Below are 17,316 nucleotides of genomic sequence, written 5' to 3' on the forward strand. Positions count from 1 at the left end.
TGTTCACTAGGCCCCATTTCAACTAAATAACTAAAAGAAGTGTTACATAAAGCTGGTGAGCCGCTTCTTAATATTATTCATTCCTCGCTATCTTTGGGATACCGTCCCTAAATCTTTCAAGCCGGCAGTTGTTAGGTCCCTCATTAAGAAACCTAATTTAGATCCTAATGAACTATCAAATGACAGACCTATTTCACATCTGCTGTTTATGTCTAAAATACTAGAAAAGGTTGTGTCTCTTCAACTGAGCTCCTTCTTACAGGTGAACCATATCTTTGAAGAGTTTCAGTCAGGTTTCAGGCCCCATCATAACACAGAAACTGCACTTGTGAAAGTTACAAACGACTTGTACCTAGCTTCGGACCAAGACTGTAGGTCCCTATTAGTTCTATTTGACCTTAGTGCTGCATTCGACACTATACAGTAGATCACAGCATTCTCCTAGTTCGATTACAAATTCGCTTGTGTTTGCTTACACAGATTTTCATGGACAGGCTTTAAGTTGGTTTAGATCCTACCTGTCTGATCGATACCATTTTGTAGAATTAAATGGTGACTCCTCCAGTTATTGCCAGTTAATTATGGGGTCCTTCAAGGATCAGTCCTAGGACCTCTGCTTTTCTCGATATACATGCTTCCATTAGGGAACATTATTAGAAGACATGGATTAATTTCCACTGTTATGCTGATGATACACAGTTATATATCTCATCAAAACCAGATGAAATAGCTAAGTTGTCCAAATTAACTCAGTGCGTTAGAGAGATAAAAGACTGGATGAGCTGTAATTTTCTGTTGTGAAACCAGTACACATGAACTCTCACAATTCAACTTACATTTAGAGGGATGTACTGTCACTAGGAGCTCGACAGTGAAAGACCTATGTGTTATATTACATAGCAACTTGTCTTTTGAAAATAGCCCATATTACAAAAACAGACTTCTTCCACTTTAGAAATATTGCCAAGCTGAGAAACATCCTGTCTGTATCTGATGCTGAGAAGCTAGTTCATGCATTCATGACCTCTAGACTGGACTATTGTAATGCATTACTAGGTGGTTGTCCTGCATCTTTAATAAATAGGCTACAGTTAGTCCAAAATGCAGCTGCCAGAGTTCTCAATAGGACAAGAAAGTATGACCATATAACCCCAATTTTATCATCTCTACATTGGCTACCACACTTTCCCAGTTTAAATGTAGATTAAAAACTCATCTCTTTAGTCAGACGTACACATAATACATCCCATAATATTGTGCACTATTACATCAGTCTTGCACATTTTATGAACAGCAGATATGTTAATCCATCTCCACTGCTTGTCTCTTTCTAACCCATCCAGAGGCACCCAGAAAATGTACCAGCTCCGATCGTCTTCCGTGCGATGAAGATTTTGGACCTCCACAGAGACGAGGCCGACTCTGTGAGAATCCTGACGCATCTAGAGATCTACCAGCTCCAGTCGGACTCTGCGATACTAAAGAAGAGATGTGAACCCCATGTGATCTTTTGCATCAATACAACATTTTGTCAGACTGTATATTTATAATCACACCCTCCAGTGTCACCCATATGAGGATGAGGCTCCCCTTTGAGTCTGGTTCCTCTCAAGGTTCCTTCCTTTACCATCTAAGGGAGTTTTTCCTTGCCACTGCTGTGTGAGTCACCTCAGACTTGCTCATTGGGGATAAATACATACACATTGTGAACTAAATATATCTAATATTAATCTTGAATTTTGTATTATATTAATCTTTATATTATTCTTAATATTAACCTTTTCTTCTATGTTTATGTTCTGTAAAGCTGCTTTGAGACAATGTCAATTGTAAAAAGCGCTATAGAAATATATTTGAATTGAATTGGAGAATTCAGTGAAGCAGACAAACGGATATTGTAAAACGATTTTAAAAAATAATATGATTCAGGAATATGGCACCAGACATTTTATTTCAAACACAAACATGTCACTTGCACTGCTTATAACAACTGGATTCTATCAACTATGCGTCGATCAGCAAGGCCTCGGGGCTGCAGTCGAACAGGATCCTGCCGTTCACAGTTTGGCTGTTTAGTTTTAGAAACTTCATGACTTTTTCCTTCTGCTCCGGTGAAGCGGTCTTACGGAACTCAATCACCTCGGTCAGGAGATCCAGTAGTCTGTCTCCTTTTTTATGTCCAGGTATGAAACACTCAGTGATGTCCAACAGGGCCTGGAGTTTGTAGTTTTTGTAAGGGATTTTTTTGGAATCCAGAAAGCTCTTGATTCGGCTGGTTGACAAGTTCTGCACAGTTCCCTGCTTGTACATCTGATCTTCAAACACTTCTGTCAACCTGGCCCATGCACATTCACCTGCAGGGAATGCTGTGTGTTAGCAAAGCTCTCACTCTCTCACTCCTTGTCCTGTGCCTCAGGTTAAAGTAAACTGGGTTTCTTTACCTGCCATCAGGATGAGGAGGACTTTGCCATCTTTGTGCAGTAAACTTCTGTAGAAGGAAAGCGTGGCCTCTGGATCCTCCACATAGTACAGCATCTATAATAAAACAGTAAATCAGGCTCTTCAGTCTTCAATAGAGCAGAAAGCCATTCCTGTGTTTATACTTAATATCACAGTCGGTATTATATATTTATTATATATCGTAAATATTTCATCAAACCAAAGGAATATCCAGAAGTGCAGGTACGAACCTCAATCATGTTAATAAAGTGCATCTTCTTCTCAGAGTTCCTGGTCTTCCATTCCTTCTCGAACTCCACCGCAGTCATCTCATTAAAAGTGAAGTTCACGTAATCGAGTCCGGGCGTTTTGGATAATAAAGCTAGAAGAAATAATGTCACACACCAGCCTAAGTCTACTCTATAGTCTAAAGAGCAAGAGCAGGTTCACATTCAGTTACTGTTATGCTGCAGAAACGTAGGATTTCCTGTTAGAAAGTCACCGACTCACCATTTTTACCAATTGTATGCTTAAAAAAGCTTTGGGATCGGTTTTTTAAACAAAAAAACATTCACCATTGATTTCACTTCAAGAATGATTAATTTATTTTTTTGAGGCACTAATTTCTCATCGAGCGTATGTTGGAACTTGAAATCTTCAGAACAAAAATAATAAAGAAACAGCACCACCTGCTGGTTAAAAGCAGGAAAAATCTATTCTTTGCTCATAACAATTACATAATTTGTCCTAAAAATCCTGGGTCTTTAGTCTCAATGAGGTATTTCTGAGTATTTAAAATACACACTGGAGTGTAAAAAAAACACAGTGTGTGCGTGTGTGTGTATGTGTGTGTGTATGAGTGTGTGTGTGTGCGCGAAGTTCTTGAACTCTGAACTTGATACGATTTTAGAAGAAGAAAGCTTAAAAGCTTGACATTAGAGCAAAGGTCTAGAAATTGGTTTAATAATCTTATATTTGGTTAATTAAAATATTCACTCTGCTTAGACTGATGATACTTTAACCTGCTAAGATACTTGATCTTTCTGGGATTCTTGTTCATTCTTTACCTTTATGTTTTTTAATCATGACGTCGCTGGGCTCCACCACCTCGTTCTCCACTTTGGCATCCGGGTGCATTTCGTGCAGCAGTTTGAGAATTTCCAGGTCGATCTCACCTGGAGAAAGACGACGGCTTTTAATTAAGAAAGATGATGCAGATCCCTTTATGGAGCTCCAGCCACGTGAGAAAGAGTCAAACTACCTGGTCCAGTTCCTACTCCCATCACATTCAGAGTGGATTCTCCTGATCCGATGCTGCACATGGCAGACAGAGAGAGAGGATGATAGAGTGTGTTTAGAGATATAGAGTCGCTTTGTGTGTGTGTGTGTGTGTGTGTGTGTGTGTGTATATATACCTGGCCAGGATGTCTGTAAGAGTCGTATGGATGAAATCTTCCAAGCACTGTTGTTCGGTAGAATTCGCCAACAGCAGCTCAAAGTTCAGAAGGTATTCAGAATAGTCGTCCAGAAGGCTCTGCATCTTTATTGTTTTTATTTTTTTCCTGGAATACGGAAACGTTGTAGCTGTCAGCTCGGATTGTCAGCTCACACACATACACACACATACACATATATACATACACACATACATATACACACACATACACATATATACACACACATACACACGTACACAAGTTTCCCGTGACAAAAACACCTTTTTTTCTTCTTCAGTTTACATTTTTACTGCTTAGCACAGGCGGTTCAAAGAAATTTGCAGGTCAAATGATCTGAAAGTTCTAACTCTAGTTTTTACATTAAATATGTATCATGCATTTTATTTCTGTACTGAGAATGTTAGAAATCTCTTGAAAAGGGGTTTCATCACAGACTGCATGTGAATTTTTTTAAAGAATTACATTAATTCAAAAATTGCTTGCAGTTGAAATAAACCCCAGATGAAATTAAGTCCATTATGAGCACCCACTGACACACCCACTGACACACACACACACACACACCATAACAGTGTTGTATAAAGTACTAGAAAGCAATACTTGAGTAAAAGTACAAGTATCGTACTAGAAAAAGACTTTGGTAGAAGTGAAAGTTACCTTTTAGAATATTACTCAAGTAAAAGTCTTAAAGTATCTGATATTTACTGTACTTAAGTATCAAAAGTCATTTTCTGATATTTAATGTACTTAAGTATTTGAAGTAAAAGTAAAAAGTAAAATTTCAGTGATTTTCGGTAGACATAAGATCAGGGGCGGTTCGAGGATTTCATCTTTAGGGGTTTTAGCCCTCAGTGAGAATTTAAAACAAGAAGATTTTTATATTATATATATGACTACATAGTAAGCCAAAGGTTACGGTATTATTTAATGGCAAAAGTGGACACCAAAATTTTATGCATGATGTAATGATGCCAGTCTCGAATCATATCACTTCATGTATGTGTGCATTCTCTACGAACAGTGTGTCCAATGAATCCAGTCATTAATAAACAAATATTCACAAGACAAAGACCAAATCAATAAATGTTATTTTTATTTAATATTGAATGGATTGTTTGCATTAATATTTTGTTTGTGTTATAAACTCTGGTAATAAGAATAGTGAAATTTCACTGCTTTTGGTTGCAGTCTTTGCGGCTTTCCGCCGATTAACGTTATACTGTAGATAAATGCCTCCAGCTCTGACTGCGTGTGCCTGTGCTTCTCCTTAGAGCGTGCAGAAGTGCGTAATGCAATCTACTGTAGGAGCAGTGATTCGCCAAACCTCCCTTATTGCAGTCGCACACATTTCTTCTGATTTTATTTTGTAGTAACGAGTAACGAAGATGCTTAGTGGAAATATAACGGAGTAAAAGTAGACATTTTAACTGGGAAATGTAGTGGAGTAAAAGTGAAAGTTGACAAATTTAAATAGCAAAGTAAAGTACAGATACGTGACATTTCTACTTAAATACAGTAACGAAGTATTTGTACCCCGTTACATTACAACACTGCACCACACACACACACACACACACACACACACACACACACACACACTTACTTGCTGTCTTCAGATTGTTGTTCTGTGGACATGTACAGTTGTGCAGGAACACCGTTTCATCTCAGAATCACGCTGATCTTTTTATAGCTGTAGCTCCGCCCATGGCAAGATATCTAGTATTTACAGAACTGGATGCTCCTCCTTTAACTCAATAAAATATCAGACAGCAGGATCACTGAAAATTAACATGATGCCCTTTCAAGTCAAGTCAAGTCAAGAGTCAAGAAGCTTTTAATGTCATTTCAACCATATATAACTGTTGCAGTACTCAGTGAAATTAGACAAAGTTTCTCCAGGATCAGGGTGCTACATAAAACAAAGACAGGGCTAGGACTTAGTAAGTAGTCCTAGATACATAAAGTGCAACTGTGCAACCTGCACTCTAAAAAATGATGTGTTGGATTTACTTAAAATATGTATGCACCATTTTTGCATCACACTTTTTAAGTAAACCCAACTTGGAAAAAAATTACTTAAAATTAACAAGAAAACTGTTGTTATATGTACTTAAATTTTTGGGTACACTCAACATTGTTTACTTAAAAATATAAGTAACATGGTAGAATCTGCTAAGTAACTGCAAGTTAAGTTAACTTAAAATTTAAGCTCATTTATGTTAAAAAAGATAATTAATTGAGTTGAACCAATGTAAAATTTTAAGTTATTTTAGATCATCAGCTATTGGTCTGCATACTGCACTGCTGCTTGAATGGGTTAAACGCAGAGCACAAATTCCTAGTATGGGTCACCATGTCACTTCACTAAAATAAATTACACATGCAAATCACACAAAATAAAGCATTTCACTTTATTTTTTGAAACAGGCTGCAATACAATGGTGAAGCCTAAAACCACACATCATGAATGTACAACAAATGTGTCAAATTAACAAATTTTGAACAAAAAAACAAACAGGACACTTCCTTGATGCTGCCCCCTTTGCAACACTTTCTTGCTCTGAGCTAGAAAGAGAAAAAAGTTTTATATTTAGTATGAATAGGCAAGACATTGCAGAGTCTTACTAGCATAGACCTTTTCAGTAAAAGATTGTTATACTAATGACGCATCACCTTTTTTTTGGCAAAATACTCATATACTGGTAATTTATCAATACTGTTATTTAAAGATATTAATAGATCACGTTTTTGCATAATGTGCTATGCTAAGACCAGCGGATGTCGGAAGCGTGTCACGCCCTTCTGCTCCGCATTTACGCATGCGTAGGAGTTTCTCATTATTATAAGAAAAGTTAAGTTTCAAGCCAAGGTGGTAATTGAACAAAGAACTGCAAAGCGTTACACGGAGCAGGGCGGGAACAGATTCGTCAGAATTCGCCCTTATCTTAATGCAAACATGCCAACGCGATGCATGGTCATATACCTCTGAAATAAACAAATTAACCACTAGAACATTCATTCGATGGAGGCACACTGCTTTTAGGCGGACAATCGCGTGCACACTCGTTCCTCCTTTCATACAATAACTTACTTGTACAAACTGGACTTTCATAAGTATTCAAGTAACACGTTTCTAATTGTTGAAGCTAAATTCGTAGCAATTCAGAAATTCAATTTAAAAAAGTTTCTTTCTTGACCACAAACGCAAACACAAATAAACGAATGTACGTTAAAACGACAAATCTTACCTCTTTTCAGCGTCTTCGTCTCTTTGCGTTTCAGAAAATATCTTCATCTAACACTACAAACAAGTGTTTATTAATTTCAAAACCTCAAAATCGAATATTTTGCTTAGTTTATTGAAAGTTAAGCTTACCTCTTTCCACCGTCTTCACATGTGCGTCACAAAATGGCTCCAGTTTTTTCCAGATTTGCATATCACGTGGCTCACAGTCAAACTTAAAATATTATGTTATAATTACTTAGTTTTGATGCAATTTTAATACTAGTTGACGTGACTTATGTTTTTTCATTATATTTATGCATACATTTAGGTTCACCTTGTAACTTATATATTTATGTTACAGACACTATATATGCTAAGTAGAGGTTGGAAAGTTAAAATTACTTTGTTATTTGTGTTTAGTTTATTTATTTTTAAAAGTAATGGTTGTTCAGCCAACGAATCGTTTTTTAGAGTGTGGTGCAAACAGTGCAAGGCAAGACAGACAAGACAGTGGAGGACAATACAAACAAGACAGACAAGACAGTGGAGGACAATACAAACAAGACAGACAAGACTGTGCAGGACAAGACAGACTAGACAGCAGAGGTGGGTAGAGTAGCCAAAAATTGTACTCAAGTAAAAGTACTGTTACTTCAGAATAATATGACTCAAGTAAAAGTAAAAAGTAGACATCCAAATAATTACTTGAATAGAGTAAAAAAGTACTTGGTGAAAAAACTACCCAAGTACTGAGTAACTGTTGAGTAACCTCTGATTTATTTTTTAACACGACAACAATCAGACAAAAATACAAAATAATCTTTAGGCAAATTATGGCTCATCCAATTAATAAAATAAATTAAAATGAATTAATTACAAAATAGCTTAAATTAAAATAATTCAGGTAAATTCAAGTACTTAATAAATAAAATAATAATAAATAAAAAATAAATATGCACAAGTAACACAAATTTCCAAACCTTTATACTTTTTTACCAGGCAGAACTAGAACGAGGCAGCCCATAAATTCTCATAAACTGTGTGTGTGTCTCCAGACAGAACAACAGAAGGAAACACACACACACACACACACACACACACATTTCATTTCTTTTGTGTTGTGATTGTTGCACATTTGATGCCTTGATGAAAGGGCAATAATAATGAAATACATCTCTACTCCTTTAATTCATTTCAGGAAGCCTCTAGAACTTTCCTTAGTTTCAGGTAAGCTAAAGCTTCTGGTTGCAAAGCTGTTTTTGTTTCTCAAAATATCTTCCTTCATGTTCATCAGAACAAAGAAATTTATACAGGTTTGTAACAACATGAGAGTGAGTAAATATGGGGTCAGAATTGTTTCGTTATTCTGAATAAAGAATGCGTTCTGTGCATTTGTGGATTTGGAACATTTCTAACGTCAAGACGTGCACCAATAGACCGTGCCACGATTGGTCAGCGCCACGAGACCGTTGTCCGATTGGCTGGAGTAGACGGTGGGCGGAGTCCACCTATTTGTGGATTCTTGAGCACGTCTTGACGTTAGAAATGTTTCAAATCCACAAATGCACAGAACGCCATTCACAAATAAATACAATTAAATATATATTTATAAAAAAAAAATTTATTTGCAAATCCCATTTTATTTATTTGTGAATTTCATTTCTTTTTGTGAAATTTGTAACATATATTTACGGTTTGCTTATTGTGCATTTGTTGATTTAAAAAATATTTGTCAAACTCTTTATATTTATTTGTGGATCATAGTATATTTATTCAGAATAACGAAACAATTCTGACCCAGAAGCTGTCCAATCCGGACCCGGACCTACAGCCAAAACAAAAGGTTATGATTTAAAACTTGACGAAGCGCTTCTATTTTTAACGACGCAGCTTTTGCAGTCTTTACGGTAAAGGTAGTGGAAACGCACAGACCAATCAGGTCTGTGTATTCCTGAAGTAAACACTGCAAGACAGATGAGGGAGAATTAGAGTAAAGTTACACGTGAAAGAAAGATAGCGATACATGTAGAAAACAAAGGGAGAGAAACAGACGAGTGAAACGGAGAAAGGGAGAGAAACAGACGAGTGAGACGGAGAAAGGGAGAGAAACAGACGAGTGAGACGGAGAAAGGGAGAGAAACAGACGAGTGAGACGGAGAAAGGGAGAGAAACAGACGAGTGAGACGGAGAAAGGGAGAGAAACAGACGAGTGAGACGGAGAAAGGGCGAGAAACAGACGAGTGAGACGGAGAAAGGGAGAGAAACAGACGAGTGAGACGGAGAAAGGGAGAGAAACAGACGAGTGAGACGGAGAAAGGGAGAGAAACAGACGAGTGAGACGGAGAAAGGGAGAGAAACAGACGAGTGAGACGGAGAAAGGGAGAGAAACAGACGAGTGAGACGGAGAAAGGGCGAGAAACAGACGAGTGAGACGGAGAAAGGGAGAGAAACAGACGAGTGAGACGGAGAAGGGGAGAGAAACAGACGAGTGAGACGGAGAAAGGGCGAGAAACAGACGAGTGAGACGGAGAAAGGGAGAGAAACAGACGAGTGAGACGGAGAAAGGGAGAGAAACAGACGAGTGAGACGGAGAAAGGGAGAGAAACAGGCGAGTGAGACGGAGAAAGGGCGAGAAACAGACGAGTGAGACGGAGAAAGGGAGAGAAACAGACGAGTGAGACGGAGAAAGGGCGAGAAACAGACGAGTGAGACGGAGAAAGGGCGAGAAACAGACGAGTGAGACGGAGAAAGGGAGAGAAACAGACGAGTGAGACGGAGAAAGGGAGAGAAACAGACGAGTGAGACGGAGAAAGGGAGAGAAACAGACGAGTGAGACGGAGACTGATTTCTGTTCACACTTCACACTAAACCAGTGTGTCGCATATTAAAAGTGACAATGTGAAACACCATTATGAGACAAAACTTAAAGGTTTTGAACAAACATATCCACTCAAATCTGAAGACAGCGTCCCTGAGACAGCTTTCCCAGGTCTGAGGGAAGTAGCCCTATACATCCTGACCATGTTTGGCTCTACATACAACTGAGAGGCAGCTTTCTCTACAATGAACATAATCCAAACTAAATTTTCACATTTTATTTATTTTCTCTTACTTTGAAATGTAACTGAAAACTGGTTGTTCAGTTCTATGTTACGTGACAATAAATATTGTCAAAAGGTTTTTGAATTGTACTGAATTTATTTGATTTGACAGTCAGGTATTGATTGCTTGCAGATGTTGAAACAACTACTAGGCTACTTAAATATATATATCACTAACTAGTGAGACATTATGATCTTCCGGACCTTTGCTTCAAGAAATTTTCTCTTACTGGACCTCTTTAAATTTTAGTTGAATACCTCTGCTGTAAAGGTTTCTTCCTTTACCATCTAAGGGAGTTTTTCCTCCCCACAGTCACCTGAGTCACCTCACACTTGCATATTGGGGATAAATACATACACATTGTGAACTAAATATATCTAATATTAATCTTGAATTTTGTATTCTATTAATCTTTATATTATTCGTTATATTAACCATTTCTTCTATGTTTATGTTCTGTAAAGCTGCTTTGAGACAACGACAATTGTAAAAAGCGATATAGAAATAAATTTGAATTGAATTGAAGAATTGAGTGAAGCAGACAAACAGATATTATAAACGATTTAAAAAAATATGATTCAGGAATATGGCACCAGACATTTTATTTCAAACACAAACATGTCACTTGCAGTGCTTAAAACAACTGGATTCTGTCAACTACGCGTCGATCAGCAAGGCCTCGGGGCTGCAGTCGATCAGGATCCTGCCGTTCACAGTTTGGCTGTTTAGTTTCAGAAACTCCAACACTTTCTCCTTCTGCTCCGGTGAAGTGGTCTTACGGAACTCGATCACCTCGGTCAGGAGATCCAGTATCTTGTCTCCTTTTTTATCTCCAGGTATGAAACACTCAGTGATGTCCAACAGGGACTGGAGTTTGTAGTTTTTGTAAGGGATTTTTTTGGAATCCAGAAAGCTCTTGATTCGGCTGGTTGTCAAGTTCTGCACAGTTCCCTGCTTGTACATCTGATCTTCAAACACTTCTTCTTTTAGCCTGGCCCATACGCATTCACCTGCAGGGGACGCTGTGTGTTAGCAAAGCTCTCACTCACTCACTCCTTGTCCTGTGCCTCAGATTAAAGTAAACTGGGTTTGTTTACCTGCCAGCAGGATGAGGAGGACTTTGCCATCTATGTGCAGTAAACTTCTGTAGAAGGAAAGCGTGGCCTCTGGATCCTCCACATAGTACAGCATCTGTAATAAAACAGTAAATCAGGCTCTTCAGTCTTCAATAGAGCAGAAAGCCATTCCTGTGTTTATACTTAATATCACAGTCGATATATATATAAATATATTTATTATATATCGTAAATATTTCATCAAACCAAAGGAATATCCAGAAGTGCAGGTACAAACCTGAATCATGTTAATAAAGTGCATCTTCTTCTCAGAGTTCCTGGTCTTCCATTCCTTCTCGAACTCCACCGCAGTCATCTCATTAAAAGTGAAGTTCACGTAATCGAGTCCGGGCGTTTTGGATAATAAAGCTAGAAGAAATAATGTCACACACCAGCCTAAGTCTACTCTATAGTCTAAAGAGCAAGAGCAGGTTCACATTCAGTGAAATCTTCAACTTGAAATCTTCAGACCAAAAATAATAAAGAAACAGCACCACCTGCTGGTTACAAGCAGGAAAAATCTATTCTTTGCTCATAACAATTACATAATTTGTCCTAAAAATCCTGGGTCTTTAGTCTCAATGAGGTATTTCTGAGTATTTAAAATACACACTGGAGTGTAAAAAAACACACTGTGTGTGTGTGTGTGTGTGTGCTTAATATTCACTCATTTAAAGGCGAAGTTCTTGAACTCTGAACTTGATACGATTTTAGAAGAAAGCTTAAAAGCTTGAAATTAGAGCAAATGTCTAGAAATTGGTTTAATAATCTTATATTTGGTTAATTAAAATATTCACTCTGCTTAGACTGATGATACTTTAACCTGCTAAGATACTTGATCTTTCTGGGATTCTTGTTCATTCTTTACCTTTATGTTTCTTAATCATGACGTCGCTGGGCTCCACCACCTCGTTCTCCACTTTGGCATCCGGGTGCATTTCGTGCAGCAGTTTGAGAATTTCCAGGTCGATCTCACCTGGAGAAAGACGACGGCTTTTATTTAAGAAAGATGATGCAGATCCCTTTATGGAGCTCCAACCACATGAGAAAGAGTCAACCTACCTGATCCAGTTCCTACTCCCATCACGTTCAGAGTGGATTCTCCTGATCCGATGCTGCATATGGCAGACAGAGAGAGAGAATGATAGAGTGTGTTTAGAGATATAGAGTCGCTTTGTGTGTGTGTGTGTGTGTGTGTGTGTGTGTGTGTATACCTGGCCAGGATGTCTGTAAGAGTCGTATGGATGAAATCTTTCATGCACTGGTGTTCGGCAGAATTCGCCAACAGCAGCTCAAAGGTCATAAGGTATTTAGAATAGTCGTCCAGAAGGCTCTGCATCTTTATTGTTTTTATTTTTTTCCTGGAATACGGAAACATTGTAGCTGTCAGCTCGGATTGTCAGCTCACACACATACACACACATACGCATATATACACACACATACACACACATACATACATATACACACACATACACACGTAAACAAGTTCGCCGTGACAAAAGCACCTTTTTTTCTTCTTCAGTTTACATTTTTACTGCTTAGTACATTTGAATTTTACTTGCAAACAATATTGTGCAATATTTCCTTAAACTTTTTTTCTTTCCCCCCCAAATTTCCTTACAACTGTCTGCAATGGTTCATAATCTAAAAAAAAAAAAAAAGAAAGAAAAAGAAAGTAAGAAAGACATTTGGTGCATTCACATAACAACGTTGTGTGACGGATCATTTTAACTGCCTTTTGCTAAAATTTGCATTTCCTCACAGGCGGTTCAAAGAAATTTGCAGGTCAAATGATCTGAAAGTTCTAACTCTAGTTTTTACATTAAATATGTATCATGCATTTTATTTCTGTAGTGTGAATGTTAGAAATCTCTTGAAAAGGGGTTTTATCACAGACTGCATGTGAATTTTTTTAAAGAATTACACTAATTCAAAAATTGCTTGCAGTTGAAATAAACCCCAGATGAAATTAAGTCCATTATGAGCACCCATTGACACACCCACTGGCACACACACACACACACACACACACCATAACAGTGTTGTATAAAGTACTAGAAAGCAATACTTGAGTAAAAGTACAAGTATCGTACTAGAAAAAGACTTTGGTAGAAGTGAAAGTTACCTTTTAGAATATTACTCAAGTAAAAGTCTTAAGGTATCTGATATTTACTGTACTTAAGTATCAAAAGTCATTTTCTGATATTTAATGTACTTAAGTATTTGAAGTAAAAGTAAAAAGTAAAATTTCAGTGATTTTCGGTAGACATAAGAGCAGGGGCGGTCCGAGGATTTCATCTATAGGGGTTTTAGCCCTCAGTGAGAATTTAAAACAAGAAGAGTTTTATATTATATATTATATGACTACATAGTAAGCCAAAAGTTATGGTATTATTTAATGGCAAAAGTGGACACCAAAATGTTATGCATGATGTAATGATGCCAGTCTCGAATCATATCCCTTCATGTATGTGTGCATTCTCTACAAACAGTGTGTCCAATTAATGCAGTCATTAATAAACAAATATTCACAAATACCAAATCAATAAATGTTATTTTTATTTACTATTGAATGGATTGTTTGCATTAATATTTTGTTTGTGCTATCAACTCTGGTAATAAGAATAGTGACATTTCACTGCTTTTGGTTGCCGTCTTTGCGGCTTTCCGCCGATTAACGTTATAGATAAACGCCTCCAGCTCTGACTGCGTGTGCACGCTGCGCGTCCCTGTGCTTCTCCGTAGAGCTTGCGGAGTGTAATGCAATCTAGGAGCAGTGATTCACCAAACCTCCCTTATTGCAGTCGCCACATTTCTTCTGATTTTATTTTGTAGTAACGAGTAACGAAGATGCTTAGTGGAAATATAACGGAGTAAAAGTAGACATTTTATCTAGGAAATGTAGTGGAGTAAAAGTGAAAGTTGACATAAATTTAAATAGCAAAGTAAAGTACAGATACGTGACATTTCTACTTAAGTACAGTAACAAAGTATTTGTACTCTGTTACATTACAACACTGCATCATACACACACACACACACACACACACACACACACACACACACACAAACACTTACTTGCTGTCTTCAGATTGTTGTTCTGTGGACATGTACAGTTGTGCAGGAACACTGCTTCATCTCAGAATCACGCTGATCTTTTTATAGCTGTAGCTCCGCCCATGGCAAGATATCTAGTATTTACAGAACTGGATGCTCCTCCTTTAACTCAATAAAATATCAGACAGCAGGATCACTGTAAATTAACATGATGCCCTTTCAAGTCAAGTCAAGAGTCAAGAAGCTTTTATTGTCATTTCAACCATATATAACTGTTGCAGTACTCAGTGAAATGAGACAACGTTTCTCCAGGATCAGGGTGCTACATAAAACAAAGACAGGGCTAGGACTTAGTAAGTTAGTCCTAGATACATAAAGTGCAACTGTGCAACCTGGTGCAAACAGTGCAAGGCAAGACAGACAAGACAGTGGAGGACAATACAAACAAGACAGACAAGACTGTGCAGGACAAGACAGACAAGACAGTGCAGACAAAAGGTTACAAGACAGTACACAAAATACAAAAAAGACAGTACACAAAAGACAGTAAACAAAAAACAGTGCCGACCGACCAGTGTCAATACTGTATGTAAATACTGTAAGTTCAGACAATATTGCATGCAGTAATACTAGAATGAACACAGTTTCTTAGCAGCAGGTCCTGATATAGTGTATAAGATTGTGCAAAAAACAGCAACAAATGAAATATTGTACAGTATGTGCACAATGGGGGGGGCACGGTGGCTTAGTGGTTAGCACGTTTGCCTCACACCTCCAGGGTTGGGGGTTCGATTCCCGCCTCCGCCTTGTGTGTGTGGAGTTTGCATGTTCTCCCAGTGCCTCGGGGGTTTCCTCCGGGTACTCCGGTTTCCTCCCCCGGTCCAAAGACATGCATGGTAGGTTGATTGGCATCTCTGGAAAATTGTCCGTAGTGTGTGACTGCGTGAGTGAATGAGAGTGTGTGTGTGCCCTGCGATGGGTTGGAACTCCGTCCAGGGTGTATCCTGCCTTGATGCCCGATGACGCCTGAGATAGGCACAGGCTCCCCGTGACCCGAGATAGTTCGGATAAGTGGTAGAAAATGAATGAATGAATGTGCACAATGACTGAAATGTTAGACAGTGTGTGCAAAGAGCAAAAAGTAAAAAAGTGTGCAAAACAGCATGTAAACAGTTTGTAAACAGTAAGCATGTAAACAGTCTGATGAATGTAAGCATGTAAACAGTTTGATGAATGTAAGCAGCATGTAAACAAGTTGATAGATGTATATTAGAAGTGTGTGTATGTGGTGTAGGTCTGTGCAGTCCATACAGATGATGTGTGTGTATGTGTATGTTGTGCTCAGTTCAGTTCAGTTCAGTTATTAAGGAGTCCGATGGCTTGTGGGAGGAAACTGTTACACAGTCTGGTCGTGAGGGCCCGAATGCTTCGGTACCTTTTTCCAGACGGCTGGAGGGTGAAGAGTGTGAGGGGAGTGTGAGGGGTGTGTGGGGTCATCCACAATGCTGTTAGCTTTGTGGATGCAGCGTGTGGTGTAAGTGTCCATGATAGAGGGAAGAGAGACTGCAATGATCTTCTCAGCTGTCCTCACTATCCGCTGCAGGGTCTTGTGATCAGAGATGGTGCAGTTCCAAAACCAGACAGTGATGCAGCTGCTCAGGATGCTCTCAATGGTCCCTCTGTAGAACATGGTCAGGATGGGGGAAGGGAGATGTGCCTTTCTCAGCCTTCATAAGAAGTACCCACCAACAGTTTCACCTTCTACAATTCTGTTACATCATAAATGAAGAAACCCGTAAAAAATAAAAAAAGTTTTACATAACCGATCTTTTCCTTTCGTTTTGTCTTTATACTAAAACATTTCTAATTGGCCTTTTTTTGTTAACTGTAAGCTATTTTTTTCTTTTCGTTTTATGGTTGATATCATGGCATTGCTGAAGGTTCCAACAGTAAGAAACACAGTGATCACAAGTTCAGATGAGGTTACCTAATAGGGCGGTACTGAACAGTATGTATTATTCAAACTCTGTTGATAATTAGACTTAAATTTGAATCTTACTGAGATATAAGCTCCAAACGACAAATATTTCAAAGAAATTATTTGCTTTGCCTTTAAAGCAATGCAAATAGGAATAGATAAAACCGTTACTAAATATTCCCTTTAGGATGGTGACTAATAACTACAATATAGACTTTTTAAAAACAACTTGTTTGTTTCCATTTTCCATTTAAACCAGTTTAGTGGAAAAAGAAACATGTGGAATATATTTAACATTTGGAATTGTTTAACTGTGTAATTTTAGAAAGAATATCAGAATATTACATAAAGATGATATTCGATATGTAGATGAATTGAAGGAAACCTTGATGTAGTTTGTAGTTCATTATATGAATAATCCAGTCCAAACCTTTGTTTTTCGCTGATCGTTACCATCGTTGTCAGTAGATCTTTTGAGCCTTTATCCTGTTTCTTGTTCATTCAACAAGACAGTCAATTAAAACACAAAACAAATGCAAAATATCACTTAAAAAAAGGTTTATTCAGTAGAAAATGATGACTGAGTGGAGAATGAGTTACTCCACAAGCTAGAGTGGTGGACATAAGTCCTCAAGGCCCTCAGTGGGCAAAGCAAATGCAGCCTCTCCTGTTCCGCTGACTCATGGGGCAGGGGACAGTAGGCCCGCAGTATGACTGGACAGTCAGCCATCCTGGGCACCCTAGGGACATATCCTGCCCCGGGGTGCAGGATAGCCTTGGCCATGCCAGGGGAAAATTCTAGGCAGGCAAGGGCAATCGACAAAGCCTGCAAATCCCCCACTCTCTTGAGAGAGGCCAAGGCTAGGAGCAGAGCCAACTTCAGGGTCAGAAACTTTTCAGAGGCTGACTCCATGGGCTCAAAGGGGGCTTTCAGCAGCC

At 38.3% G+C, this 17,316-nt stretch overlaps 2 protein-coding genes across 2 annotated transcripts; both read right to left on the reverse strand.

The window, feature by feature from the left end:
- Positions 1–1,932: 1,932 nt before the first annotated feature.
- On the reverse strand, positions 1,933–5,539 carry LOC132863768 (histamine N-methyltransferase-like). The gene is made up of 7 exons (XM_060896751.1): positions 5,500–5,539; positions 3,855–4,001; positions 3,701–3,753; positions 3,507–3,614; positions 2,691–2,821; positions 2,442–2,535; positions 1,933–2,354 (listed from the first exon to the last, which is right to left on the reverse strand). Exons 1-7 carry the CDS (start codon positions 5,529–5,531, stop codon positions 2,005–2,007), a joined length of 915 nt encoding a protein of 304 aa, XP_060752734.1. The 5' UTR covers positions 5,532–5,539; the 3' UTR covers positions 1,933–2,004.
- A 5,270-nt stretch (positions 5,540–10,809) lies between these two features.
- Positions 10,810–14,578, reverse strand: LOC132863300 (histamine N-methyltransferase-like). Its single transcript, XM_060896032.1, has 7 exons — positions 14,421–14,578; positions 12,554–12,700; positions 12,402–12,454; positions 12,208–12,315; positions 11,578–11,708; positions 11,322–11,415; positions 10,810–11,234 (listed from the first exon to the last, which is right to left on the reverse strand). The coding sequence occupies exons 1-7, from the start codon at positions 14,450–14,452 to the stop codon at positions 10,882–10,884; spliced, it is 918 nt and encodes a 305-aa protein (XP_060752015.1). The 5' UTR covers positions 14,453–14,578; the 3' UTR covers positions 10,810–10,881.
- Between the last annotated feature and the right edge of the window lie 2,738 nt (positions 14,579–17,316).

This window comes from Tachysurus vachellii, chromosome 20, assembly GCF_030014155.1.
Source record: "Tachysurus vachellii isolate PV-2020 chromosome 20, HZAU_Pvac_v1, whole genome shotgun sequence".
NCBI lineage: Eukaryota > Metazoa > Chordata > Actinopteri > Siluriformes > Bagridae > Tachysurus > Tachysurus vachellii.